Genomic DNA, 27,458 nt, shown 5'->3' on the forward strand with positions numbered 1-27,458 from the left:
GATTTACAGCATCGGCAGTTCTTTCAGTTTGTCAGCAAAGGCTCAGTCTGCTGTTACACCACCTGCTGGTGAGCACTGGAATTAACACTGACAACTGGCCAAGAAAGCAATGAATCTTGAAGCTTGACGTGTTGAATGACATGGATGATTTTGCGGGGTAGCAGGATCTTAATCAAATTATTGTGTAGTAAAACTAGTCATTGAGGTTTTACCTGTTGCCGTCATTGGATTTGCTTGAAACTTGGCTGATAGTGTAACACAAATTGTCATTATTTGTTGAATTAAAGACACCAAATTTGCCCATCTCTTCTTGTGGGCTCGTACTATAGGGTTAGTGGAAAACTTGACAAGGCCCGATCTTTGAGATATGTTCCTGGGATAACCTTGTGGAGGTTGAGCGTCTAGCCCTCTGTTACAAAGTCATTATTTTAAAGTGTGAAGGACAAAGCCAGGAAGGCTTTCATAGCTTATTTGTTTCCCATTTCCTTGGCCATTATCTGAGACTCTATAAATAGGTATATATAAGTCTGGTCTCACTAGGTTTAGCCCAAAACTATTGCTCGGCCATATTCTGTCACTGTTTACAGGGCCTTTAACATGCAAGTCCCATAGGAATCCCTGCAAACCAGCAAAGACACATTTCCTGAGGTTCTCTCCTGAACAGGGGCATATTGGTACAGGCAGAGTGACATGATGCTCACATGATGGAACCAGCAGAGTTCCTCACCCCACATTATCTGAAGCAGTATCCATTTCAGTATAAACTGGGAGTGCCTTCTAAATATACATGTTGCTTTTTAAAGCTTTTTGTTGGTATTCATCTGTTGCACAGTTAAGTACTGATTACTGTGGTAGTCACTTTTGCCTCATTAAATGGTGTTGTGGAAGTCTTTCCACTGTGCTCCAGCTCATATACACTTTTGTCATTTGTTACATCCTGTTTCTTTTTACTCTGGGATCAGTCTTGAGTGTTTTTTGGTGACAGAATCATATGGCAGAATTCCAGGTTGAAACCATCTTCTCTAAATGCCATTTAGATAATGATCACTTTTCAGGATTTTCTGTTGATGTTTTGATCCTGGTTTTAAATAGGTAATGCCTTCATCAAAACAAATAATGAGTAGCAAATGTCATTTTTAATTGTTTTGGAGCCACATTCAACTGATGTAATTTAACTAATCTGATGTACCAGTAAAGAAATTATGAGTTATTCATTGAACACGTGTTCAAGCACATTACCCCTTTAATGTTTAACACTAATTTAGAAAGACAATTTTGGTTCTTTTTTGAAAGCATTCTGAAAGGACTTTTATAAAACTCTAACCAGCACAATATGACAAATTATATAAATATTTCTCCTTTCTGCTTGTGAAGATCCTTGTTCTTGGCAGCCTGTAATTTTAAGCATGTTTTGACTGGGTGACTGGTCTTTATGAAAGAACCAGAGAAACAGACCTCTGACGTCTTGTCCAGCATTGAGGTAGTTTCACATTTCCACGCTAATCATGCACCATGTTCATCTTTGTTTGTTGAGGAGTGTGTCCTGCATTTTAGAGACTTTGGGTAGGTGGCTTGTCAAGTTTGTTCTCTCGTGCCTTCCGAACATGATCTCTTTTGGCAAACATGACCCGGTATCCAGATTCTCAGGTGTAACACAATGACAGGAAAATCGTGTTTCATTGTCTTACACTTCAGGATGAGTGATTTAACACAGTGCAAACTGTTTGCTCAGTGAGGCAATTTAATCAGTGGTAATGTGGTGAAAGCATTGCATTATTCACTTCCCATTTGGCGCACACATGCCTGAAAGGTCTTCCTGTATACTCTGGCCCATTGTCATAAATTATTTCTCCAGGTGCACCAAACAGACTGCATATGCCATTTATGGTTTCTGCCAAGGATGCAGTTGGTTCACTCAATAATTGACAATTAGAAATAATCAGTGACTAAGTTGGAGTCATCTCCACTAACTATAAGTAGATCAATGGTGATTTTGGACGAAAGGACTGATGGAATACTACATGAGTGCAGAGTTTATCCATGCTGCAGTGGCTGGTGGCTCTGACATACGTCGCACATCATATTTAACTTGTTAACGTCACCATTAATCCCTGGCCAATAGAACATATCAGGTCCTAGTATGTAGTTACATCGTATGTCCTGGTGGAAAGCTTCAAGCACAGTACTTATTTTCCTTTTGAAGAGTTCATCTCTGTAAGGCCAAAAACATCTGAGTGTGTCTGATGCCTCTCTTATCATGTCAGGCCACCCTTCAAGGATAATTTTCTTCCATTATCCATTTCAAATGTAGCTCATAGAATTAGTGCAGTACAAAAATGTAATTGATCAATTTTTGAACGTATCTTTCACCTTGATGTCCATGCTGTGGACTTGTAGATCCAATGGAACATCTACAGCCTTGTTCAGTTTTGGTAATCTGCTCAGTGTAACTGAGGTGATTATTTTACTACCAGATTTGTAGCAGAAATCCTATCCCTATACTTTTGTCAGAAATCTAGATAGTGCACCTTTCCATGGAATACAACAAATTGTTTACAATGGTTTATGATTAGTTTCCACAGTGAATTGTTACAGACCGGTAGGTGTGAAATCTTGTAGTGCGGAATAATAAAGCAGTGTTTCATGCTCAGTGTTGGAATAGTTGGATTGCGCCTGCAATAGATTTTGGGATCCAAATGCAATTGGTTTGCCATATTGTATGATGCACATTCCCAGTATTTTCTGCAAAGTGTCAACTTCCAGGATTGTCATCTTCCTTGGATCATAGTATTTCACGGTGCAGTTTTCCGCTGACAATGCTTGCTTGATCGATTTCGACATATGTTGATAGTCTTCCTGCCATACATATGGTATGTCTTTCTTTAGGAGCTCCCTCAATGATGCTACTTTGTCACAAACTTTCAGAATGTATAGTGCCTGGAAGCCGAAGAATTTGAGGCATTGCTGAAGGTTGTCTTTGACTTATAGGGTAGGCATGCATGAAGACGAATTCTGCAACCCGACTAAATCAAGCCAAACCAATTAATCTAACTTGCATTTGACTGGCCCTTCTTGCTATTGAAAATGAGCCCTTCATGATGACCTGCTGCTATCAACAAGGAAAAGTTATGAGCATGCCCTTCTTTGGTTTTGCCCATTGGTGCAATGTCATCAGTAATAGATACACATCGAAGCACGTTTTATGTAATTCTCCCCATGTGCTGCTGGAACAGATCATGATCAACAAATAAACTAAGGGCAAGCAATATCAACAGTTACTTCCTGAGATTCCTTCGCTAAGTAACCGTACAATATCAGTGTCTATCATCTAGCTTGGGAAAGAACTTGGAATTCAGTTCCTCTCGGGCTGGAATCTTGTGTGAGCATGACGTTAGAGAGACTATTAGACATCTTGGACCTAGACATACCCTAATTGTGCCATTCTCCTTTCATACATGTTTAATCGAACTACTCCAGTCTGGTCACGGGGTGGGTGATACCATCACATGACTCATTGGCTGCAGTTAATGTAACAGTTGTTGGTTGCGGATAGAGGGAAAGATAGAATGTGGCTGGAATTGGATGAGGAAGGTGGTTAATAAGATGGGTTTGATAAGATGCAATGAAAAAACTCACCAGGACCTGTGGAGAAGAATTCTCCATCAAACTTGACGAGACTGATACTTAACCAAAAAAAAAAGTAAGACTCAGGCCCAAGTCCTGTTCCCCTATTGAACCTGTGTTCACTGACATATGTTTCACTGAAATAACAACTTGTATTTAAACTTCTTGTCCTTGCTTTCAAATTCTTTCCTTATCTCTCTAAAAGGGTCTGGGCTTATACCCCACTTTTTAATTACTCCATTATTAGTAGCTCTGCACTCAGCAATCCAGCACATCTGAAATTTTGTCTCTAAATCTCTATAGGTTTCCTTCTACCTTAAGTTCCTTCTGAAAATCTACTTGTGATCTGGTTATTGGTCGTCTCATCTCATATCCTCTTAGATGGTTCAATGTTATTTAAAACGCTCCAGTGAAGCCTCTTGTGACTTGTTTTCACTACATTAAAGGCGTTATACAAATGCAAGATTTTGTTGCTGTGTGACACTATTAAGGCAATCTTGTTTTTTTTTGTTTTCAGATGTACCACAAATGACACTGCTCAATATACTGCCTTGGCTTTTAATATTCATGGAGAGGCATCATCGAGTGCCACTGTCATTGTCAAACGTGAGTTTCAGAATAAATGTAGCTGGGTCATTTCTCAGATTGAGTACTACATGTCATGCAGGAGGGGAAGCATGGTTGAACTAGTCACTCAAATTTACTCTGTCTTTTTAGGTTTCCGAGGAGATGAAGAGCCTTACCACTCTGTTTTGCTCCCTCTGAACTGTAAGTAAATAATGGGAAAAACAATCAATTAAATCTGTGCGATTAAGTACCATATGCTTTTAGAGTAATCACTCACTTTGACAATTGCAGTTTGGAGTCTTTACTATATCACTTGTGCGGTTTGAATTTTATTTTCTCTTCCCACTTTTCTTCTTTCTTCCCCTGAAAACACTGATCTTTTCAAAGATTCAACTCTCAGGGAACTAATTCTAACTCCAATATTTGTCCAAATGCCCCTCCTTTAAATGTTAGAAAGCCATTGTATTACAAAATACAGTCCATGCTCTCAACTGGGATTTTGTAACGATCCAAAGTGATAAAACAATGTGTAACATTGATCCTTTTCTCATCCAGCACCTTGGTGTTAATAAATAGAATTAAGCAGTGAGTGTTCTATCTGTGAATCACTGAGGCTGATGGTGCAGATCCTATCACAGCCTGAACTGGGATAAACTAACCTGGCACAAAAGAGATGGAACTTGAGGTCCTGCTGGCTTACTGGCTCAGATTCATATGGCCACTGTGTTATTCATTAATCTGTCAAAGCACAGACTTTATCTCTGATTCTAAGCACATTAAATTTACTATGGTTTCCTTTGGCTGGAGTTACTTGTTTGCAAGGCCTGTTTGCACTCAGTACCCTAACTGTCATTGGACTAGAGCCATGGCTGTCGCACTGCAATCACAAAGGTGAGAAAAGACCTCCAATGTCAATCTGAAGGGAGAAACAACTTATGGAATAACGACAACAAACGATGCACAGGAAATATGTCACCATATGAAAACAGGAGAAAAGAGGTCAACATGTTAGAGAAAGGCCCCGCACCAGAACTGGGGAACAGAAGATAAGTTTAAGGGATAGAGCAAAACAAAGAGTGGAAGGGTTAACAATAAGAGGCTTCTCTCTCCTCTTTTATTTTAATCTGTTCTACAACTTCAATAACATTAAGGCATTCTACATGACCACTTCAGGCAGGACCAGATTTTACTTTTACGAAAATTCAAATGTCAAGTCAGTACATGATTTTACTTTTGTTCTGCTGTTTTATAATGTAATTTTGTGAGGCCTCAGGAAATATCAGCAAAAAATTCATTCCATTTGGCATTGACGATCAAAGTCAGGCTTTAAATGTGCAAGTTCATTAAATACTATCACATTTAGAGATTGGATGGTCTTTAGTTTTGCAGTTTAAGTCCAGGGAATAGAATGAGATAATGCAAGAGCATTCTTGTGTTGTCATCTTCATCAAATAGCATCCAGCATTGGATGTGATTCCATGATTGGACAGCACTTGCTAAACACTCGAGATTATGCAAAGAACTAAACTAATGACCAACTTAAGGTTATCAGTTCAGATCTCAGTATGTGTGCTTAAGGCCATGAATACCTCACAGTGAAGTATTATGGATAGAGCTCAGGAGTAGGAAGGGTGCAATCACAGTGCTGGGATTGTACCACAGACTTCGCAGCCACCAGCAGGAGATAGAGGAAGTGATATGTAGTCAGATTCTGGAAAGATATGAAAATAACAGAGTTGTTGTGGTGAGTGATTTTAACTTCCCCTATATTGACAGGGACTCTGTTAGTGCCAGGAGTTTTGAGGGGGAGCAATTTGTTAGGTGTGTCTGGGAAGGTTTCTTGAAACAGTATATGGATAGTCCAACGAGGGAGGGGGCCATACTGGACTTGGTATTGGGAAATGATCCCAGCCAGGTGATCAAAATTTTATAATTCCATACTTTTTCAGATATTTATAGGATAAGGACAAGAGTGGACTTCAGATGAAGGTGTTAAATTGGGGGAAGGCCAACTATAAGAGAATAAGGCAAGAATTGGAGAATGTGGATTGGGAGTGGCTGTTTGAGGGTAAATCCACAACTGATATGGAAGTCTTTTAAGGACAAGTTGATTAGAGTGCAGCACGGGCATGTTCCTGTGTAAATGAAGGACAGAAATGGCAGGATTTGGGAACATTGAGCAACAAGGGAAATTATCAGCTTAGTTACAAAAAAAGCATACCTAAAGTTTAGGAAGCTGTAAACAGACGATGTCCTTGAAGAATAGAGAAAGTAAGAAGGACCTCAAACAGGGAGTTACAAGGGCTAAAAGGGGCTATGAAATGTCCTTGGGCAGCAGGGTTAAGGAGAATCCCAAGATATTTTATACATACATTAGGAGCAAGAGGGTATCTAGGGAAAGAATAGGCCCACTCAAGGATAAAGGAGGGAGGTTATGTATGGTGCTAGAGGAAATGGATGAGATCCTTGATGCTTTCTTTATATCAGTGTTCACCAAAGAAAGGACACGGGGGTGGTTGAGGTTAGGGAGAGTTGTATGAATATTCTCTGGCAGGTCAACATAATGAAGAAGGAAGTGTTGGCTGTCTTCAAATATATTAAGGTAGACAAGACCCCAGAGCCAGACAGGATCTCATAGAATCTCTACAGTGTGAAAGCAGGCCATTCAGCCCATCGAGTTTACACTGACCCTCTGAACAGCAGCCCACCCATCCTGCATTTCCCATGGTTAACCCACCTAGCCTGCAAATCCCTGGACACTGTGGGCAATTTAACATGACCAATCCATCTAGCCTGCACATCTTTGGACTGTGGAAGGGAACTGGAGCACCTAGAGGAATCCCACGCTGACACGGGGAGAATGTGCAAACTCCACACAGACAATCGCCCGAGGGTGGAATTGAACCCAGGTCCCTGGTGCTGTGAGGCAGCAGTGCTAACCACTGAGCCACCATGCCACCACAGGATACTGTGTGAGGCAAGGGAAGAAATAGCTGGGACCTTAACAGATATCTTTGCATCCTCTTTGGCCTTAGGTAAGGTTCTAGAGGACTGGAGATTGGCCAGTGTTGTTCCTTTGTTTAAGTAGGGAAACAGAGATAATCCAAGTAATTGCAGGCTGGTGAGCCTGTCGCCAGTGATGGGGAGCTATTGGAGAAGATACTGAGAGACAGGATTTATTCACATTTGGAAGCAAATGGACTTGTTAGTGATAGGCAGCAAGGGTTCATGTAGGGAAGGTCATGTCTCACCAACTTGATTGAGGTTTTTGAGGAGGTGACAAGAATGATTGATGTGGGAAGGGCAGTGAAGGTTGTCTACATGGATTTTATTAAGGAATTTGATAAGGTAACTCATAGCAGGCTGGTACAGAAGGTACAGTCTCATGGGATCCAGGGTGAGCTGGCTAGATAGATACAGAACTGGCTTGGTCATAAAGGCAGTGAGTAGCGGTGGAAGGATACTTTTCGGAATGGAGATTAGTAACTAGTGACTTTCCTCAGGGATCAGTCCTGGGACATTTGTTTGTAATACATATAAATGATCTGGACGAAAGTATGGATGGTGTGATTAGTAAGTTTGCAGATGACACCAATATTGGCAGAGTTGCAGATAGTGAGGGGGATTGTCGAAGGACACAGCAGGATATACATAGATTGCTGATTTGGGCAGAGAAATGGCAGATGGAGTTTAATTCGGACAAATGCGAGGTGATGCATTTCAGAAGATCAAATTCAGGTACAAATTACACAATAAAAGGCAGAACCCTTAGGAGTGCTGATATATAAAAAGGATCTGGTCATACAGGTCCACAGATCCCTGAAAGTGGCAACACAGATGGATAGGGTGGTCAAGAAGGCATACAGCACGCTTGCCTTCATTGGCCGGGACACTGAATATAAAAGTTGGCAAGTTATGTTACAGCTGTACAAAACTTCAGGTTGGCCATATTTGGAATATTGTGTGCAGTTCTGATTGCCACACTACCAGAAGGACGTGGATGCTTTGGAGAGGGTGCAGAGAAGGTTTACTAGGATGTTGCCTGATCTGGAGTGTTTTAGCTTTGAGGAGAGGCTAGATAAATTCAGATTGTTTTCACTGGAAAGGTGGAGGCTGAGGGGCAACCTAAGGGAAAATTTTTCACACAAAGGGTAGTGGGTACCAGGAAAGCATGCCAGTGGAAGTGGTGGAAGCAAGCACGTTAGCAACATTTAAGGCATAGCTTGATAGACACATGAATGGAAGGTGAACAGAGGGATAGAAACCATGCATGAGCAATAAGTAATGGGTCTAAATAGGGATTAGGAATGTTCACAGGCTTGCTGTGTCAAAGGGCAGGTTCCTGTGCTGTAACTGAAATAACATGCCCATGCTTGGTGCCAGCTTCAACAAAACCAAAGCTAGGGTGTCAGCCATTCTCTGGTGCTTGCTCCATTGCAATGCTTTGAACAATCAGACTCAATTTGCCTGGATTGAACTCAAACAAATACTTGGCAGTTAAACATTGGCTGGTGCATTCTCCATGGCAACATTTCATTCAATCAAAATACACACTCCAACCAGTCAGCATCCTCTTCTCATGTAGTATAAATCGTTCCCTTAGACATTTGGTGTACTTGTATGTCTGTCCTGATGAGTGCAAGATGAAAAGCTTCAACAGCACGTCTCTTAAATTTCTTCCCATGAATCCCTTGTTGATTGCCGGAAAAACCCATCTGCCTCACTAATGTCCATTAGGGAAGAAAACAGCCATCCTTACCTGGTCTGGCCTACATGTGACTCCGGACCCACAGCAATGTGATTGACTCTTAACTGCCCTCTGGGCAATTAGGGATGGGCAATAAATGCTGTCTAGCCAGCAACGCCCTCAACCCGCGAATGAATAAAAAAAACTCCATTTAACGGTTAAACATCCTGATGGTTGCCCACAAGCATATTGGGGGGAAATTGGGAAATGAGGACTGGCTTTGCTGCTTACATGCAGTTTTCTAGACACATACACTCAACACACATGCACACACGCACATGCACGCACACGCACATGCACACACACGCGCACACATGCGCACACACACAACACACACACGCTACTGGTCTGAGTGCATAGATGACATGTCCATTGCCTGATTTACAGATAGTTAAAGACCCACAAAGCAGTGCACTTACATCCTGCATTAGCAGTGCCTAAAATGGCATGGCTGAAGTTCCAGGCTTTTGGCAAAGCTTAAGGTGCCTGAAAAGTGAAATATTTGAGGCAGTTTCTCTAATGAACTTTATTTTAGAAAATGCTGAACAAAAAGAAGCAGGAAACACATTTCTATTAAGGCTATGAGCAGGAATTGCTGTAAGTGATTATATAATGAAAAGTTAAATACAGTTGTACCAAGTTTCTTCTTCTACTAATTTAATGTGTTATGGACCAGACCAAATCCCCTCAAAAGAAGATATTAAAAAGGTAGCCTAGACTCCAACTTTTTCTTATTTTAGTAGGCAAGTGTACGGCATTGTGTTCTGGATGCACTTCAATTGGTCAAACTACCAGGCTTGAAGAAAATATATTTTATTCTTAAACTACAGTTAAACTACAGACGAAATAAGATATAAAAGGAAAGCTTAACTGTAACTCTATAGAAATACTTAACAAGATTATATATATGTTAACTACCACTGATTAGATGTTCCAAAATAGTAATATCCCCGAAACACATCCTTGGCAAAGGCAAGTTCAGTAAAATAGATTATCTCACATGCAATTCTCCAGTCTAGGAGGAAGGAACATCAGTAGAAAACTGTGCATGAGAGAGAGAGAGAGAGAGCACTCAATCATTTTATTATAGCAGGGAGAGATATATAGCAGCTTCCAAATCCCAATAGCTACTGAAAATTGAACTAAAACCCTGTTCTGTAAGAGCTTGACCCTACCCCTTCGTGCTGCTTCTGTTGTTACAACTTTAAAAGAAATCCAAGGCTTCACAAGCTGTTTACTTCATTGGCTTGGAGCAGACTGCACATCACCTCTGTTGCAACCTATCATCATTAGAAAAATAACCAGGACAAAATATACCTCTTAAAACCATAGTATCATCACAAATTGAGGTGACAGTCTGTTGAATATAATTTCCCGATAGATAACCTCCTTTCACCTCTAAGTACCAACTCTGTTGCCTGATTTTCTTTTCTCATTTAGTCAGCAATGGTCATTACTTGTCTGAATAATCCTCGACTGGTTTCTCCATCTGTTCTACTTTGTCTTTGTGTTATAATCAATGAATATATTCATTCATCCATTGCTCCCTGCAGCAAGCTGTGCTTGAATGAGGTTTGAGTCATATCAGATGTTTCAGCCATTGTTGTATAAATACATAAAATTAACCTACAGGAAAAGACTAATTGTTGCATGAAGTCTGTCCCACACACCAGGATGACTGGGGCTTCATGATTAAACACAAATCCACAGCTACTTCACCTCCCACTTCCTCATCTGGATAATCTCTTTGGAATACCAAGAAAGGGCTGATGAAGGAAAACAATATGCTAGAATATTCTTCTTTGTACCTCCGCAACAATCAAAACCAGTCCAAGAGATCATATGGACCGAGTGTTAATTTAACACAGATTACAAGGACCACAAAAGTGTGGACTGCTTTTTATCTCCAATATAATGTAATCTCAGTCCGGTTTGAAAGTTTTCAGAGAAGCCACATTCCCCACACCATTTGACATTGTATTCCTGGGGCTCACTGCTCTTGGGCAAAAAAGCGTGTTTTTTCACTGAACTGTATGGGGTTCCATGCTCGGAAATTTTCCTTCAAGAATCAATACACAAACTCCTACTCTAACTCATTCCTTCATCAGACTTCAGAATCTCTTTCTGTCTTTCCTTCCCTCTATAATCTATACTCTCTCCACTTTGAGTTTGACATTTTTGGCATCTTTGTTCTTGATATGTCGTGTCTTCTCTTCAGCAATTTCTTGATCTTGATTATAATCCTTTGGCCTTCAAGAAAATCATTGTCAATTGTCCAGTTGAAAATAATGGATAATTATAAATATGTAACTTGGTTCTGACATGGAAATATGATTCACATAGGTTGCTGAAGAAATACAGTTGGCCACCCTACTGAGTGGAGAAATTATTTTCTATTTGTTATATGTGTCTTAGAATCTGATTTCTACGTACTAACCAGTTTTGTATGTTCTTTCCACAGTACCTCTGTTGTCACCTCCTGTTTTCACACATATAGATGTTCAATATAGTGAGAAATTTGGTGTGAGCTTTGGCACTGAGGGAGAGACAATGATATTGTCCTGCCGGATGATCCTTACACCAAACCTTCGCCGTTTACAGCCAGAAGCTGTGTGGTACAGAGATGGTCAGTAATTGTGTCCAAGTCTTTTATTGGTTTTCACTTGTGATATTTGTGGAAATGTGCATCTGTAGAAATAAGGTAGCAGTACCGAAGAGGAGATTGGTCTCAAATGTCTATGGTTGCAGATTCTTGTCCCTGCAGAGTTTTATATTCCAAGCTTCCTGCTTCTGGTACCCAGCCGGGTCAAAGCCAGCCTGCAGAAATTTAATGCCTGGTCTCACGGACATTTAAGTACTTCTAAGGTTGGAGTTAACTCCTTCATAAATGGCCAACACTGGTGAAGTGAGTTTATCCAATTGTTTAAAAGGGGAAAAAAAATGTTGCCACGCTTTTGATGCAAATTCACTGGAGTATTTTTACTTAAGGGATGATTTAGTAATTGTGTATACCTGTGAGGAGCTGTGATCCCATAGAGCACTCATCAGAGTTACAATGTTATGGCTCCTTGCACCTTCACTCTATGTGAGTGTAGTTTTTTTGCTGGTGTATAGAATTCCGGAGTGAAACTCCAGCTACAGTTTGATTGTCGGAATTTCCTGCAATTCAAGCTGGTGGGTCAATCTTGTATTGTGACAGCAAACGTTTCCTGAAATGATTTAACATTAGAAATTCAAGATGTTTATTACAAGTGACAGATTTTGGAAAATATGAGGTTTTTTTCCATCTATTTTTGAGCTGGGGTTCTCCCTCAGGCCAATATTTATTCCTCAAACATTCCTAAAAGCAGAGTGAGAGAGCAGCTCTATTGTCCTGTAGGCTATGGTGACTTTTACTTTGTGCATGGTTAATTTTTACATGTTGATTTGTCTGAAATTGGAAGCGCAGGATACTTGGATAAATCTGCCTGTCAGAGACAAAATTGCATGCAGAGATTGTCATGTACACTGCTTCAGCAGGACACAATAGAATCTCTACAGTGTGGAAACAGGCCCTTCAGCCCAACAAGTGCACACTGACCCTCAGAGCATCCCACCCAGACCCATCCCCCTATGACCCACCTAATCTACACATCCCTGAATACTATCAGCAATTTAGCATGGCAAATCCACCTAGCCTGCACATCTTTGGACTGTGGGGAAAAACCAGAGCACCTGGAGCAAGCCCATGCAGACATGGGGAAACTCCACACGGACAGTTGCCCAAGGGTGGAATTGAACCCAGGTGGCTGGTGCTGTGAGGCAGCAGTGCTAACCACTGAGCCACTGTGCTGCACCCCACCCCCCACCTCTGTATTGGGGTCTGTCTGTATATGGACATTGCCCTTGATTCCAGATGCCACCTGGAGCTCCTGACACAGTGGTAGCTTTCAGCTTAAGTGACCTGCATTGTTTGACATATCGTTCCTTCTGGATGTGTTTGAGAAATTGTAGTGATTAATATCAGATATCCTGTTTTTGTTTGCTTTTGCTTTCCCTGATTTATTCTTGCAGGAAAATAACAAATCTCAGTTAAAGAATTGCTTTAGCTGCAAATAGCAAACACTGGAAATCTTCTTTGGCACCTAAGCATGGTTAGCAAATGAAAAGACTCATTCCCAAATAAAACTTTTCCATAGTTATTGGGCTCACCCTCTCTGAGGAGTGATTGCAATATTTTACCTTGACCACTTTCTGTATAATCTCATTTCAGTTTCAGTGTTGCTTGTTACTAGTTTGTGGAGGTACTTTAAATTATGACCTTGTTCCTGTTTTTCCTTCCTTCTGTTCTCTAAGATGATTTCTGCATCACTTGACACCACAGCTGAGAAAGAAAAGCCCATGTTTGAACTTTTAAAAAAAATTGTCATACAATTTACAAGCCGCAATGAAGATAACGATTCATTGAAATAGTTTCTTCCAGCACTATCCACTGAGAAAGTAGTTTGCAGGAATGCATGTGCCCAGCACAATGGATTCAACTCAATGATATCAGAAACACTAGGGGGGTGGTTTTCAACCCGGTGCCCAGCTGGGAAATTGATATTTGCCATTCCAGTTTCATTTTCAGCTCATTGGGAATGGAAATCAGGTGCTTTCTGTTTTTTTTTAATGAAACTGATGTGCAATGCCAGGTTTCTGCCTGAGTGGAACACAAAGCATGTATTCCGAAAATGATCTGTGTTGAAAAAATGTGGAATACCTTCAGAATAAGTGAGGCTCAGGACAGCATTTCATGACCCTGAACACAGTGTGGAAAACATACTTTGTAATTATTGAGGAGCGTCATGCCATTGGATGAAATGAACCAATTCTAGTTAAAAAGATAGTGTTTCTGTTTTGAATTACATCAATGATGTCTTGAGTGCTGCAGCTTAATTATTTGGGCCGTATTGCATCCGTTCTGCCCCTGATCTGTGAAACTTTTTGTTTTTCCAGATGTTGAGATAAAGAAGTCCAAATGGGCTGCAATGCAGTTCGGTGACTGCACTGCCACACTGACTCTACCTCATCTGAATAAAGATGATGAAGGCCTATATACATTACGTTTGATAACAAGAGGTGGCATTTCCCAGCACAGTGCTTACCTATTTGTCCGAGGTATGGAATTCAGTCTTTTGCTCCACCTTGTGCAGAGTTTTATTGGCTCCTTGAGAACTTTGTTACTTCTCTCTTCCTCACTTTATTGTCATCAATTATGTATTAGCATTTATCGGAAGGGAAGTTAGGTGACCTACTCAATGATATGCAATGGATCTTCACGTGCAACCCACTAACACACTCACTGGATTTGCAGAATTTGTACAAACTGCACTGAAATGTTTTAGCAATGACCCATCATTACAGCTAGCAGATGTTATTCAGTGCTCACCTTCAAACTTTAAATTCCACACATACCTCTCAATGGCTTCATTGAATCACTGGGCACTGCAGGCTGTGATGGTGAGAGAGCACCTAGTTAGAATAGGGGAGCTGGCACAAGAACCTTTGGAGGGGGCATCTGCCAGGCTTTCAGCCATGGAATATTTAGCTTTGGCTCATCCATAGCGACGAGGGGTTTACTCAAGGCCTTCTCCCCAGCCCAAAATCAGGCATGTTCCAGGCAAGAAGGACAAGATGCCCACTTAGAGTCATAGAGACGTATAGCTCAGAAACAGACCTTGCAGTCCATCTCATCCATGCCAACTAGATATTCTAAATTAATCTAGTCCCACTTGCCAGCATTTGGCCCATATCCCCCTTTATCTACCTATTCATATACCTATCCAGATGCCTTTTAAATGTTGTTACTGTACCAGCCTCCACCACTTCCTCTGGCAGTTCATTCCATACATGCACCACCTTCTGCATGAAAATGTTTGCCCCTTAGGTCCCTTTTATATTTTCCTACTCTCACTTTAAACCTCAAGTTTGGATTCCCCAACCCTGGGAAAAAGACCTTGGCTATTCACGCTATCCATGCTCCTCATGATTTTATAAACCTCTATAAGTTCAAACCTCACCTTCCGACATTCCAAAGAAAATAGCCCCAGCCTATTCAAAACATTTCAAAACTAAACATTTTGCTTGACTTCTGGAATCCAGATCCTTCCTACCCTGAGACCTTCTGTTGTGACCCACATCTGCACCTTGTGGAAACCGTTATCTTTCCACTTGCATGTTGTACTGCCATCCTCTGATTTTCTGGCACTTGGTATGTACATTTTACCATTTTATGGACAAAGCCTGCAGTCCGATGACCATACGCCAAGAATTAATTCAACACAGACAAATCATTGACTTTTATTCAAAGACTGAATGTCACATATACACATAAGCAACTGCTGAGGTTACAAAATATATTTTGCACAGGTATGTGCATATATTATAATCAGGCCATTCCTCACATTGGGTCCTTTCTTCATTTTTATCTTCACCTCACAGTCCAAGGGTCTTTTTTAATTTAAACAAAGATCCCTAACAATCTTCTCTGTGACTTTCATTCTTGATTTTATATTAGGTATTATTAGCACACACTACAAAGACGAATAAAACGCTCAGATGCATAAGCTAAACTGTTGTCTGTTTTATTGTGTAAAATGAATAAATATCAAAGGCATCCATGAAAGGATTAAAGTTATCCAAGGTAACCTCCTCTGGCACATAGAGCCTTACAGATGTTGTCCACCACATTTAATTCTAAAGTTTAACTGTTAAAATTAAAATGTACTATTCTTTGGTCTTAATACAAATTCCCAGTTCAGCTTAGTCTCCCATTTTGCATTGTCCTTGCCAATAGCTTCCTTCCCCAGCAATCATTTTCTCAATAGCAAATTAATTTTCTGTCTTTTAAAAGACAACTATTAAATTCCTGGGAATGGCAGCAGATCGACTTAATTCATGATGAATTTCAAGGGTGATCAAATTTTAAGAAAATTTATAGATCTGACTGAGTGAACAGGCAAGACATTTTCTGCTGTAGTTGGACTCCATGTCAAAACCTATTCCTTTAGATTGACATCTTTTAGTTCCTTGTGGGTTCTCCAAATCAATTGCCGTAACTTTGTTGGCATTGTCCAAGAAAGTGGAGTTAAGTGCAGTCCCACTGTGGCTTGGCACTTAAGAAAGAGTGTAATGCTTGAATTTCAGCTTTATTTCTTTATTTTCTACTTAAAACTAAGAAGGTCTGCACTGTATAACTTTTAACCCTACTTCTTAGGTTTTGCACTATATTATTACTAAAATGTTTAACTTTTAACTTTGTTCTTTCTTTCTACCTTGTTGTTAAGATTCTGTACCTAGGTACTTGTACCTAGTGCCTTCTGTGGCAATATTATACACGTTTCACTGTTCTCCTGTGCTTTTGTACTTGAGTACACGTGACTATAAAATCAGAATCAAAATCAGAAAGGTTGCAAATCAGATTAGCCATGACCAGCAGAGCAGGCTCAAGGCGCCAAATAGCCTATTCTCGCTCCTTTGTCTGCATAGTCCCTGGAAACCTAGCATAAGCTCCATGATAATGCATTTTTCCAATGTTTCTGCAGATTTGCTAAAGTTGTGACAGCTGACCAGAAGAATCTGTGCAGAAATTCCTTTCTCAAATTAACAAATTAACTTTTAGAACTTAATATAGAAGGATATTTTTCTGTTTTAAATCATTGTTTTGCAAAATCATTCTGTGTATTAGGCTCATGGAAGTCATCAGTCCTGAGGAAAGGAGCACATTTTCAGCAGTTTGAAGGGAGCCCAGCAGAGGGCAGACATTAGCCTGTGCTGCCTCTGCTCTACTCTGGAAATTGATTCCAACACAGTCCCAGAGAAGGACCCATCTTCTCCAGATAGCACTGCATGTGAATTATCTGCTCCCGTGATAGAAATATTTTACAAACCTGTTTACAAGCTCAGAAAAGATTTTTGACATAATTAACACTGGCTTCACATGTAATACAAACGGACACTGAGGAAGTCGATGGGATTATTTTCCTTCCTTACTCAAAATGCTTTTTCTGCTTACAGATGCAGATGCCCCAGTGGTAGGAGCTCCAGGAGCCCCGATGGATGTCTCATTCTATGATGCTAACAAGGATTATGTCATCCTAACCTGGAAACCTCCAAATATAACCAAAGAGAGTCCTGTGATTGGTTATTTCATTGACCGGTACGATTGCCATTGTAAATACCAATGATGTTAGCAGTAGGAGAAGGTCTGGCTAATGCAGTCGTCAAAGTTGTCAAATATTATGTGGTGCAGAGATAATGCCCCTACCCCTGGACTAGGAGGCCTTGGTTCAAGTCCCACCTGGTCCAGAGGTTGTAATGACATCTCTGAGCAAGTTGACTGGAAAAACAAGTCAATTAGATTTCATTGATCCTTGTCATAGGTTCACTATCATTTTTCCAAATTGGGATTCATCTTTATGTGTACAAAAGAATCAGAGTCATGTGTCTGCAGCCTTTAGTCAGGCAAAAGGTAACAATAAGGGCTTTTATGAAGATAACAATGAATAGATACATCTCAGTATGTTAGTGGACAGGGAGAAAGTGATCTTGGCTGAGATTTGGGTTCTGATTAGCTCACGACCTTTTGTTTTCTTCCACATACTGAATGCACAACCAATGGTACTTCTATATACAAGTCTAGCTGTTAAATATCACCCTGTTTGAGCAATCTCTTAATTTCCCTGTGCAGCATTTTAGCATTTGGTGACACTCCACACAAATTTTTTAGAAAGTGAGTAATAAACAACATTTTTATATGTCTGTGATAATAATGATTCTCTATTCTATAAAGGGCATGTCTGTACCTTGATTTTTTTTTATTTTGCTGTCCTATGGAAAGGGCTTTTTTTAAAAAAAACTTCATCAAAAACTCCAGCAGGTTAGTAAACTATGAGTTGCCTTCAAATATGTGCTGGCTTTCCTTAATCAATTCATATCAAATCAAAGAAAGCTAGGAAATTTGTAAAGGTCAGCTTGTGTTCAACTAACTTGCTTAAGTGCTGTGATGAGGTAACAGAGAGAGTTAATGAGGTTATTGTGGTTGATGGAAAGTAAATGAACTTCCATAGGACATTTGACAAAAAGCTACACAACTAATTTAGAGCAACGTTAGAATGCATGGAATAAAAGAGACAGTGACAACTTGGATACAAAATTGGTTGTGTTCAAGAAACTGAGAGTAGTGGTTAAGGGATGTGTTTCAGTCTAAAGGATGGTTTATGCAGAATTCCCCAAGTGCTGGAGTCAGGATCCTGGATATCCTGATATATATTTATGGCCGAGATCATAATACGAATAATATATAACTTGGATTATTAACTGTGAAGAGAATAGTGTAGAACCTCATGAGAATGTAAATAGGTTGGTGGAATGGGTGGACAAGTGGCAGATGAAGTTTAATTTAACCAGAGGAGTGTGAAGTGATTTATTTTGATCAGAAGAACTCAGAAAGACCAAATAAAATATTATGTCCTAGTCTTTATTAGCAGGGCCATAGAGTATGAGAGCAAGGATGTTATGATGAACCAATATATCATGCTTGTCAAAATTCAGCTGGAGTATTGTGTACAGTTCCATGTACCGCACTTTAGGAAAGATGTGAACACATTCTAGTGGAAGGATTGAGGACTGGAGGGCACAGATCTAAGTTACTTGGCAAAAGAAGCAACTGTGCCGAGATGAAATACAGTGTGGAGCTGGAGGAACACAGAAAAATTTTCTGAAGAAGGGTCCCGACCCGAAATGTCAACTTTCCTGCACCCCTGATGCTGCCTAACGTGCTGTATTCCTCCAGCTCCACACTGTATTGTCTCTGACTCCAGCATCTGCAGTTCTTACTATCTTCAGGTGTCAAGAGGAAAAATGTTTTCATGGAGCCATTGGTAAGAATCTGGAATTCAGAGCCAGAGAGTCTGATATAGAGGCAGATTCCATTGAGGCAATTAAGTGGAAATTGGATTGCCATCTGCAAAAGATAAAGCTACAAGGAGAAAAAAGTGGAGAGGCAGTCAGTGAATTGCTCTTTCAGAGGGCCAGACTAGACACAATGGGCTGAATGGCCTCTTTCTGTGTTGTAATCATGCAATGTCAGTTTGAGAATAAAATGTGTCTTCAATCTCTGGATTTTCCTGAAGGTTTTGTGTAGACGCCCATGCTTCTCATGGAATTTTCTGATTGTTACCATTCTTTGTCTAGATGTGAAGCTGAAAGTAACAACTGGATTCAGTGCAATGATGCCCCAATTAAAATTTGCAAATATCCTGTGACTGGCCTATTTGAAGGACGCTCCTACATTTTCCGTGTGAGAGCAGTAAACAAGAGTGGTATCAGTAGACCTTCCAGAGTTACTGATGCGGTGACAGCTCTTGACCCTGCTGATTTGGCTAGGCTGCAAAGTGAGTATCTTCATTCACAGGCTGCATCAAATAATTACATTGAAACTGTTCTTGGGCCAGAGTGGTTTAAGCTTATATTAATAATGAGGAGCCAGAACTTCTATTCCAGGCACTGAAAAACAGTTAAAAATAAGTGTGAGAAATGACAGACAATGCCCAGGAACCTATGCTGGAACCTTGCACAAAACAAGAGATGAAGAATTTGGATGTAGCCTCACTGAAGTTATGATAAATCCCATGTGCTTAGCCCAATTTCAATGCATCAGAGGCCAATGTTCAGGGCTGGTTGTTGAACAACAAGCTCTTTCGAAGGTGCTGTCACCTCCTGTGTTTGATGTTGTGAACCAGTTTCATTTTAAAGTTAAAGGCTAGGTTTAGATTTGGTCACTGGCCTCAGTGTGACCTCAGCTATTTTTCCTGGGTTGGTGCTCATTCAACTGAATACAAAGGCAGAATTAATGCAGATACTGGAAACCCGAAATAAGGACACAAAATGCTGGAAATGCTGAACAGGCCTGGCAGCATCACTGGAGAGCTAAACAGAGATAAAGTTTCAAGTCACTGACTTTTCCTCAAAAATGAAACTTCATAAAGTTGCAATGGAACTGTTGCTACAACACTCGAAAGAGGAGGCAGCTGCATTAAAATGGGTTGAAGTGTGTTTCTTTCAACTGAACTGAAGATTTTCCATGTTTCTTCCTTGCTATGTGTGGAACCAGAGTGGTGTGTGGGGCTGAGAGAGGAGTAGCAGGGTTGGTAGCTCCTGCTAGGTTCTGTCCTTTGAACAGGGCTAGCGGCAGGTTTCTGACTTCGATCACATTGCTGCTTCTGGCAGAGTTCAGAGGAGAATTGAACCCTTTCCTTTTGGCCCAGCTTTATCTGTCACTCAAATGTTCTCAGCCAGTCAAGTGCTGAGCAGCCCACATGAAGTGCATCAGCAGAAAGGTGAATGGTGGAAGAGGGAGGAAAGAAAATCTTTTAGGATGTTCTGATGGGTTGGGGTCTGGACATGATGCGTTCTTCTCTGCTACACTACCTTTTATAGGGCAGTTTAGCAAAGGGAAGCACATCCCTATGCCTCACTATTGGAGTTACATGATTAATGGGGACTCTGTGTGGCTTCATTGTTGCTGTGCAATGAATATTGCTCAGTATATATTGAAAGGCCCTGTTTCACGCTTCAGGATGGAAAATGCATGGTATCAGCAAGCCCACTTGGCCAAGACATCAAAAACATTTTGAGAGTTTTCTAAGAAGAGAAAACCAACAAATGTTTAGCATTGTTTAAATATTTTGATTTATTTTTCAGTTTTTACCATGATTTTTTAGTATTTTCTTTTTTTAATAAAACTGTGTAATATATTGTTATTTCTTTCCTCAGCAATTTATTTTGATGGAAGCCGACAAATTGTTATAAGCCAAGATGAACTGGAAGGTAGATTCAATTCTATTCATTATTTATTTGGCTATTTTTAACTGGAAATAATTTGTATTTAGTAATATTTAACTAGAAGTAACAAAAAAAATTCATTATTGACGAATGTGTATATCTCAAATTCAGCAGAGTAATGGAGGTTAATTGTTCCATTTCAAATGGGCCAACGTTTCAGTGAAAGTTGCATGGAGGGGAACTGACCAAAAGTTTATCAGAATAGATTTTGAATCAATCCATGTTTACTTCCATTGAAGTGAACAGAATATAAGTTTGGTGAGATGTAAAATGAACTCACTATCACGGATACCAGATCAAAATTTTCCTTAACAACTGTTTGTACATTTATATAATTCAAGATAATTTTAAACTAATGACATCTGGTATCACCAATGTATCACAGTAAAGATTAAGACAAGGCTGAAGCTAAATAGTGTTGGGATCCAGGCTCTAGTTAACTCGAAAGCTGTCAGATTGATACATTATTTTATTAATATTGTATCTTGCTAAGTAGGCAATTAATCAAAACCATTGTTTACAAAAGAACCAATTGTATAATTAGCCATATTTACATGCTTGATATACTCTGCTTAATTTGGATATTGTTTCCTGTTTCACCAAAGTGACAGACAGCACGAACTTCCTCTCTGTCTCATAGACACTTCCTTACCTATATATTTCCATCATATGATTTGAGAGCAGCAATAGGCCATTAAGCCCTTTTGTGCCTGCTCTACCATTTAATAAGATCACACCTGAACTGACTGTTGTCTCAACTCCACTTTTGTACCTACCCTCAATACCTTTGAATCTTTCTTGTTAGTTAAAAATCTATCACGGTTTTTTTTAAAAAATCAATGACCCTGCCTCCATCAGTCTCTGGGAAAGACAGTTCTAAAGAAATTTAACTCCCTGAGAGAAATTCCTCCTCATCTCTGTCTTAAATGGGTGACTCATTATTTTTAAACTGTGTCCCCTAGTTCGAGTTTTCACATAAGGGGAAACATTCTTCAGCAGTCACCTGTCAAATCCCCTCAGGATCGTATTTGTTTCAACAAGATTACTTCTCGTTCTTTTAAACTTGAATGGATAAGTCCATACAATTCAACCTTTCTTGATAAGATAACCAGTTTCAGACCCCTCCACCAGCCCATGTATCAGTCGAGTGAACTCCCTCTGAACTGCCAGTGACGCATTTATATCCTTTCTTAAATAAAGAGACAAAATTTGTAGACAATATTTTCTGGTTGCCCATTTATAGGTAGCATATTATTAAGTTGCAGAAGGTTCAGAAGAGATTTACCAGGATGTTGCTGGGTATGGAAGGTTTGAGTTGTGAAAAAAGGCTGGATAGGCTGAGACATTTTTTCACTGGGATTATGTTTGGCATGGACTGGTTGGACTAAAGAGTCTTTTTCTGTGCTCTATGACTCTACGGGATTCCACCAATACCCGATACAACTGTAACAAAGCATCCATAGTTTTATGTTCCATTCCTACTTGTTATAAACAACATAACAATTTGCCTTTACAATCACTCGTACCTGCATGCCAACCTTTTGTGATTCATATACCAGGACACACAGATATCTCTTTATCTCAGACCTGCAATCTTTCTATTTAAATAATAGGCTGCTTTTTGGTTCTTCCTGCTAGTGGGATAAGTTCACATTTTCCCACATATACTCTTATTACCAGACATTTGCCCATTCACTTCACTTATCTGTATCCCATTGCAGACTTCTTATGTACTCTCCACAACTTACGTTCCTTCCTATACTGGTATCATCAATGAATTTAACAATCTTAGTCCATTCACCCAAGTCAACAAAATAAATTGTAAATAGTTGAGGCCATAAGGCAATGGTCCCTATGACACATCACTCATTATCTCTCACCCAGCAGAAAATGACCCATTCTGCCTTCTCTGTTTCCTGTTAGATAACAAATCCTGTATCCATGCTGAGATGTTACCCCAGAGCCTTGATCCATTACTCTGTGTAGTGAAATTTGATAAGACAGCTCATCGAATACGTTCTGAAGATCTAAGTATAGCACATCCTCAAATTCTCCTTTAGTCATATTGTTCTTTAGTTTGAGCCATACAGTCATTGAGATGTACAGAATGAAAACAGACCCTTTCCAACTCATGCATGCCGATCAGACAATCTACATTAATCTAGTCCCATTTGCATTTGGCCCAAATCCCTCTTAAACTCTTCCTATTCACATACCCATCCAGATGCCTTTTAAATGTTACAATTGTACCAGCCTCCACCATCCCCTCTGGCAGCTCATTCCATACGTGCACCACCCCCTGCGTGTAAAAGTTCTCCCTTAGATCGCTCTTAAGCCTTTCCCCTCTCACCTTAAACCTATGCCCTCTACTTTTGGACTCCCCTACCCTGTTCCTCAAAGATTTTCAATAAATTAGTGAAACATGATTTTCCTTTCACAAAACTTTATTGACTCTGACTCTGCCTGATTGCATCGAGATTTTCTAAACTCCCACATCCTCAATAATAGATTTCCACATTTTCTCTATTATCTTATAGGTATTGTCTGATTGGATCCTGTCCTATTTTCTAAGGCTGTCATCCATTTTAGACAGTTAACTATCTTTCATGTCATTACCACACCATCTTCCTGTGCAGCTGGTGGAGTAAGCTATTTAAAATCCTAAACATCCACTTCTTGTTCGATTTGCACAGGATGTCTTTGATCCTGAGAAAAGAGCTCCCTTAGAGTTATATGTTGAAGCACTAATGGCTTTCTTAGGCTAACTCACATCACTATACTGATTCCTATCATAATTTTTGCATGATGCATTTAGCCTTGATCTTGGTAACAAGCTTCAAAAACCTTTCTGCTGGTGAAATGTAAACAGCAACAAGTGGAAAAAGGCAAGATTGATGAAGTTGAAAGTAAAATGGGCAGTGATAAATAAAGCTAGTAATATAGCAGTTAGGAAAACAATATTTGACTACATAAAGCAATCATGAGGAGATTTAATAAGCTTATACAATCAATGCTTGTGAAGCATTTATCCAGAAGCAGAATTTTGTGATTAAGCCATGATATCTGGAAGCTTCTGGAAGCTTGTTGTGAAGTGTTAGCCGAAGTAACAGTGTACTAATTTCTGCCTTTCTTGTTTTTCCCATTTATCTCTTTTACTTAATATGTGCAATGTCTGTTTAGGATGTTGGATCTTGATATAAACTTCTCCCTTTGTGGAGGTGTCCTGGATTGCCAACCTAAACCTACAAGCATTACTTTCTGTTGTAAAGTCTAAGAATCAAAGTGCTGTATCATATTACAAACAGCATTCATTCCTTTAGCATCATTTCACAAATGTTTCTCTTGTGTACTCTTACTAAAGCTGTATGTGTGTGCAACAGGTAAATGTGCAAATTTTAATTCCTATTTTCCTCTATATTATGGCATATTTGTAGGCATAATGATTGCAACGCTGTCAGTGTCCCCAGTTATTACTCCTCTAGAGCCCAGATCAGTCTCTGGAGGATTCACTTGCACAGTTAAATGTGAATATTCACATCTTGCTGTCAGCAAATCTGCCCTTCCTCACAGGGTGTGTTATTGAAGTCATCACAGAAGTAAATCAGTTAGAGATCACTAGCCTGATGAGGACTTCCCCTTTTGTGCTGTAATATTGCTGTTAAAAAATGCTTGAGAAAAATTGCATCTTATTAATGAGGTGTCACTAGATTTATAATGTTGCACAAAGTCATAATTTCTACTGAATAATCTCCCTGGATCTGCAAAATTAATTTTATGCTGTGTGATGACAAACTTTTCCTTATTGATAAAGTACATATTTTTAAAGCAAATTCTTATAAATATTTCAGCTTCTCATGTATACGTTGAAGACTTTGTTTAGCTCTCCATAAAATTTATGAAGGATAGTCAGCACACTTTATTTCTTGGTTTGTTATTTGTGATCATTCTTCAATGTGAATGGCTGTTATTCAGATCAATGGCATCACTGTTGTTGGACTTGGAGATTCCCATAACTTGAAGCCAAATGCCAGGAAAAGTGAAACGCATAATCATAGGAGTCACTGGGGAGAACTTTCTTCCTTATCAGTGGCAAATGAATTGTTTTGTCACTGTCATTTAGATCTGGGTCATTGTATTTATAATCCCGAATCATTTATATGCTGACACACAGCTAATGTTTTGCATCCCTTTTGCCTGTTAAAAATCAGACATGTTAAGAGCATTAATTGATGACCTCATACAATTTACACAAAAGATCCAGTGAGGTTTGGGTATTTAATTATTAAGTCGTAGCCTGAGCACCTTCTCAAAACCGTCTTTGTGGAAGGTGCTAGTTGTCCTGTGGTGTGTTTTTGTCCTAGCTTCAGCCTGATCCTGCCTCAAAAGAACTTCCCAGGGAATTATATGCAGCACTTGGCATGAAATAGAAATCAGGCATTGGGGGTCTGGTGGATATTTTCCTTTGTAATTGAATTGCACAAGTCTGCTGCAAGGCCTACAGAGCTCAGCTGAGTGACAACTAGAGATTAAATCAGGGACGTGCATGATGTGTATGCTTGAGTGCTACTTTTCAGCCAGTACTGTGATCTATATTTACCTAATGGAAGAAATCATTTGACTTTTATCTCTATTCCATAGGGGATATAAAACCCCCAGGTATACCCACAAATGTCCATGTAGCTGAAGCCAGCAGGAATTACATTGTACTCAGTTGGGATCCACCTGAGCCACGTGGCCGAGAACCACTGGTGTATTACGTTGAAAAGGTATAAAAAGTCCTTTGTGTCTCAGTCAACTGATTTTTTTTTTGTAATGATTCATTTTCCAAACAAATGTTTTGAATTTTTCTCTTGCTATACTAAATTAAATCATTTACATTTGCTCAAAATGAGTTCTGAATTGTTCATCTCTAACTTGAATGTAAAATAATTATAGAATCCTTACAGTATGGAAACAGGCTATTTGGCCCAACATGCCCACACTGACTCTCTGAAGAGCATCCCACCCAGACTCAACCCTCTAATCTTGCATTTCCCATGGCTAATCCACCTAACCTACATATCCGTGGACTGTGGGAGGAAACTGAAGCACCAAGTGGAAACCCGTGCAGACACAAGGAAAACATACAAACTCCACACAGACAGTGGGCTGAGGTTGTAATTGAACTTGGGTCCCTGATAATGTGAGGCAGCAATGCTAACCACTGAGCCACCATGCCTAATAATAGATATGTTTCCTCTAAATGAGCTTTGCAGGTAATGCTGCCAGTTAGATGAGGAAGGATGAAGAAGGCTTGTGAAGAGCATTAACGCTAACACGGACAAATTGGGTCAGATGGCCTGATTGCACGTCCCATGGAATTTTGTTCAAGGTTGAGGAAAGGCAATATAGTCACAGTAAAGAGGTAGTGAGACAAAGGGGCTACAGTACAAAAGAGTTAAACTGAGGGAAGTATTTAATTAAGCTATGTTGATTCTTTGAATGCAGGACACGATCAAAAACACCAATAATCCAGTACAAATGCAAAATACTATAGATACTGGAAATCTGATACAAAAGCAGAAATGTGGGAAATAATCAGTAGATGTGCTGGCATCTATGGAGAAAGGAATAGAGTTAGCAATCTGATGAAAGGTGATTGACATTAAATGCTAACTTTGTTCATTCACCACTTATGCTTCAAGAACAAATATCCAGTATTGCTTCCTATTGTTAAAGGATGCCAGAAATATGATTGATAACATTTTCTGAAGAAGGGTCCAGACCCAAAACATCAGCTTTCCTGCTCCTCTGATGCTGCCTGGCTTTCTGTGTTCATCCAGCTCCACACTTTATTATCTCAGACTCCAGCATCAGCAGTTCCTGCTATCTGTGATTGGTAACATAACGTGTTGAGTGATATTCAGACAACTTTAGCAAAGTAAAACAAATAATTGACTGAGCCTAAACCAGATTCTTTGCAATCCTGTATGTAACCGCAAGATAAGTTTTCAACCACTTATCCATGCCAGTGTAAAACTGTTTAGTTCCACCTTCATAGCATCACCAGAATCCAACCTTGCCTCAGCTCACCTATTGCTGAAACACTCACTCACGCCTTTCTTGTCTCTAGACATGAGTAATCCAACATATTCTTGTTCATTGGTCTCATATCATTGATCTCCTATGTTAATGCTGTCTGTAAATTAGATCATATCCAAAACTCTGCTGCCTGTGCCCTAAGCCCACCAAGCCCGTTTACCCATTGCCCTTTCTTTTTGCAGGTTTACCTTGATTTCCAGTTAGCCTCAACTTGAAAATTTGTGTCTCTTGATTTCAAATCTTTCCATTGCCTAAACGCTCTCAGTAATCTCCTCCAACACTACATCCCTCCGAGATTTCTAAACGTTCATAATTCTAGACACTTAAGCATCCATAATTTTAATTGCTGCACCATTGGTGGCCTTATCCTCAGCTGCCAAGAGCTTGTGATCTGGAACTTACTCACTCAGCCTTCCTGCCTCTTTATTTCTTCAACACCTCCTTTAGACACTCATTAAAACATACTTCTTCAACAAAACTTGTGGTCATCTGCTATAATAGCTTCTTGTGCAGCTCGGTATCAAATTTTGTTAGATGTGGTGCTCCTGTGCAGCATTGTCAGATGTATGAGGGC

General features: G+C 39.8%; 1 protein-coding gene across 1 annotated transcript in view; it reads left to right on the forward strand.

Moving 5' to 3' along the window:
* The window catches only part of LOC109927245 (myomesin-2-like), a 105,984-nt gene that overhangs the window by 31,903 nt on the left and 46,623 nt on the right, over nt 1-27,458 (forward strand). Inside the window, exons 7-14 of the mRNA XM_048596754.1 lie at nt 4,142-4,230; nt 4,342-4,392; nt 11,400-11,564; nt 13,916-14,077; nt 16,976-17,117; nt 19,154-19,353; nt 20,735-20,788; nt 25,442-25,569. Of these exons, the coding sequence (XP_048452711.1) occupies nt 4,142-4,230; nt 4,342-4,392; nt 11,400-11,564; nt 13,916-14,077; nt 16,976-17,117; nt 19,154-19,353; nt 20,735-20,788; nt 25,442-25,569 (991 nt within the window). The remainder of the gene's footprint in view (nt 1-4,141; nt 4,231-4,341; nt 4,393-11,399; nt 11,565-13,915; nt 14,078-16,975; nt 17,118-19,153; nt 19,354-20,734; nt 20,789-25,441; nt 25,570-27,458) is intronic.

The sequence above is a fragment of the Rhincodon typus genome, chromosome 5, assembly GCF_021869965.1.
Source record: "Rhincodon typus isolate 14 chromosome 5, sRhiTyp1.1, whole genome shotgun sequence".
Lineage (NCBI taxonomy): Eukaryota > Metazoa > Chordata > Chondrichthyes > Orectolobiformes > Rhincodontidae > Rhincodon > Rhincodon typus.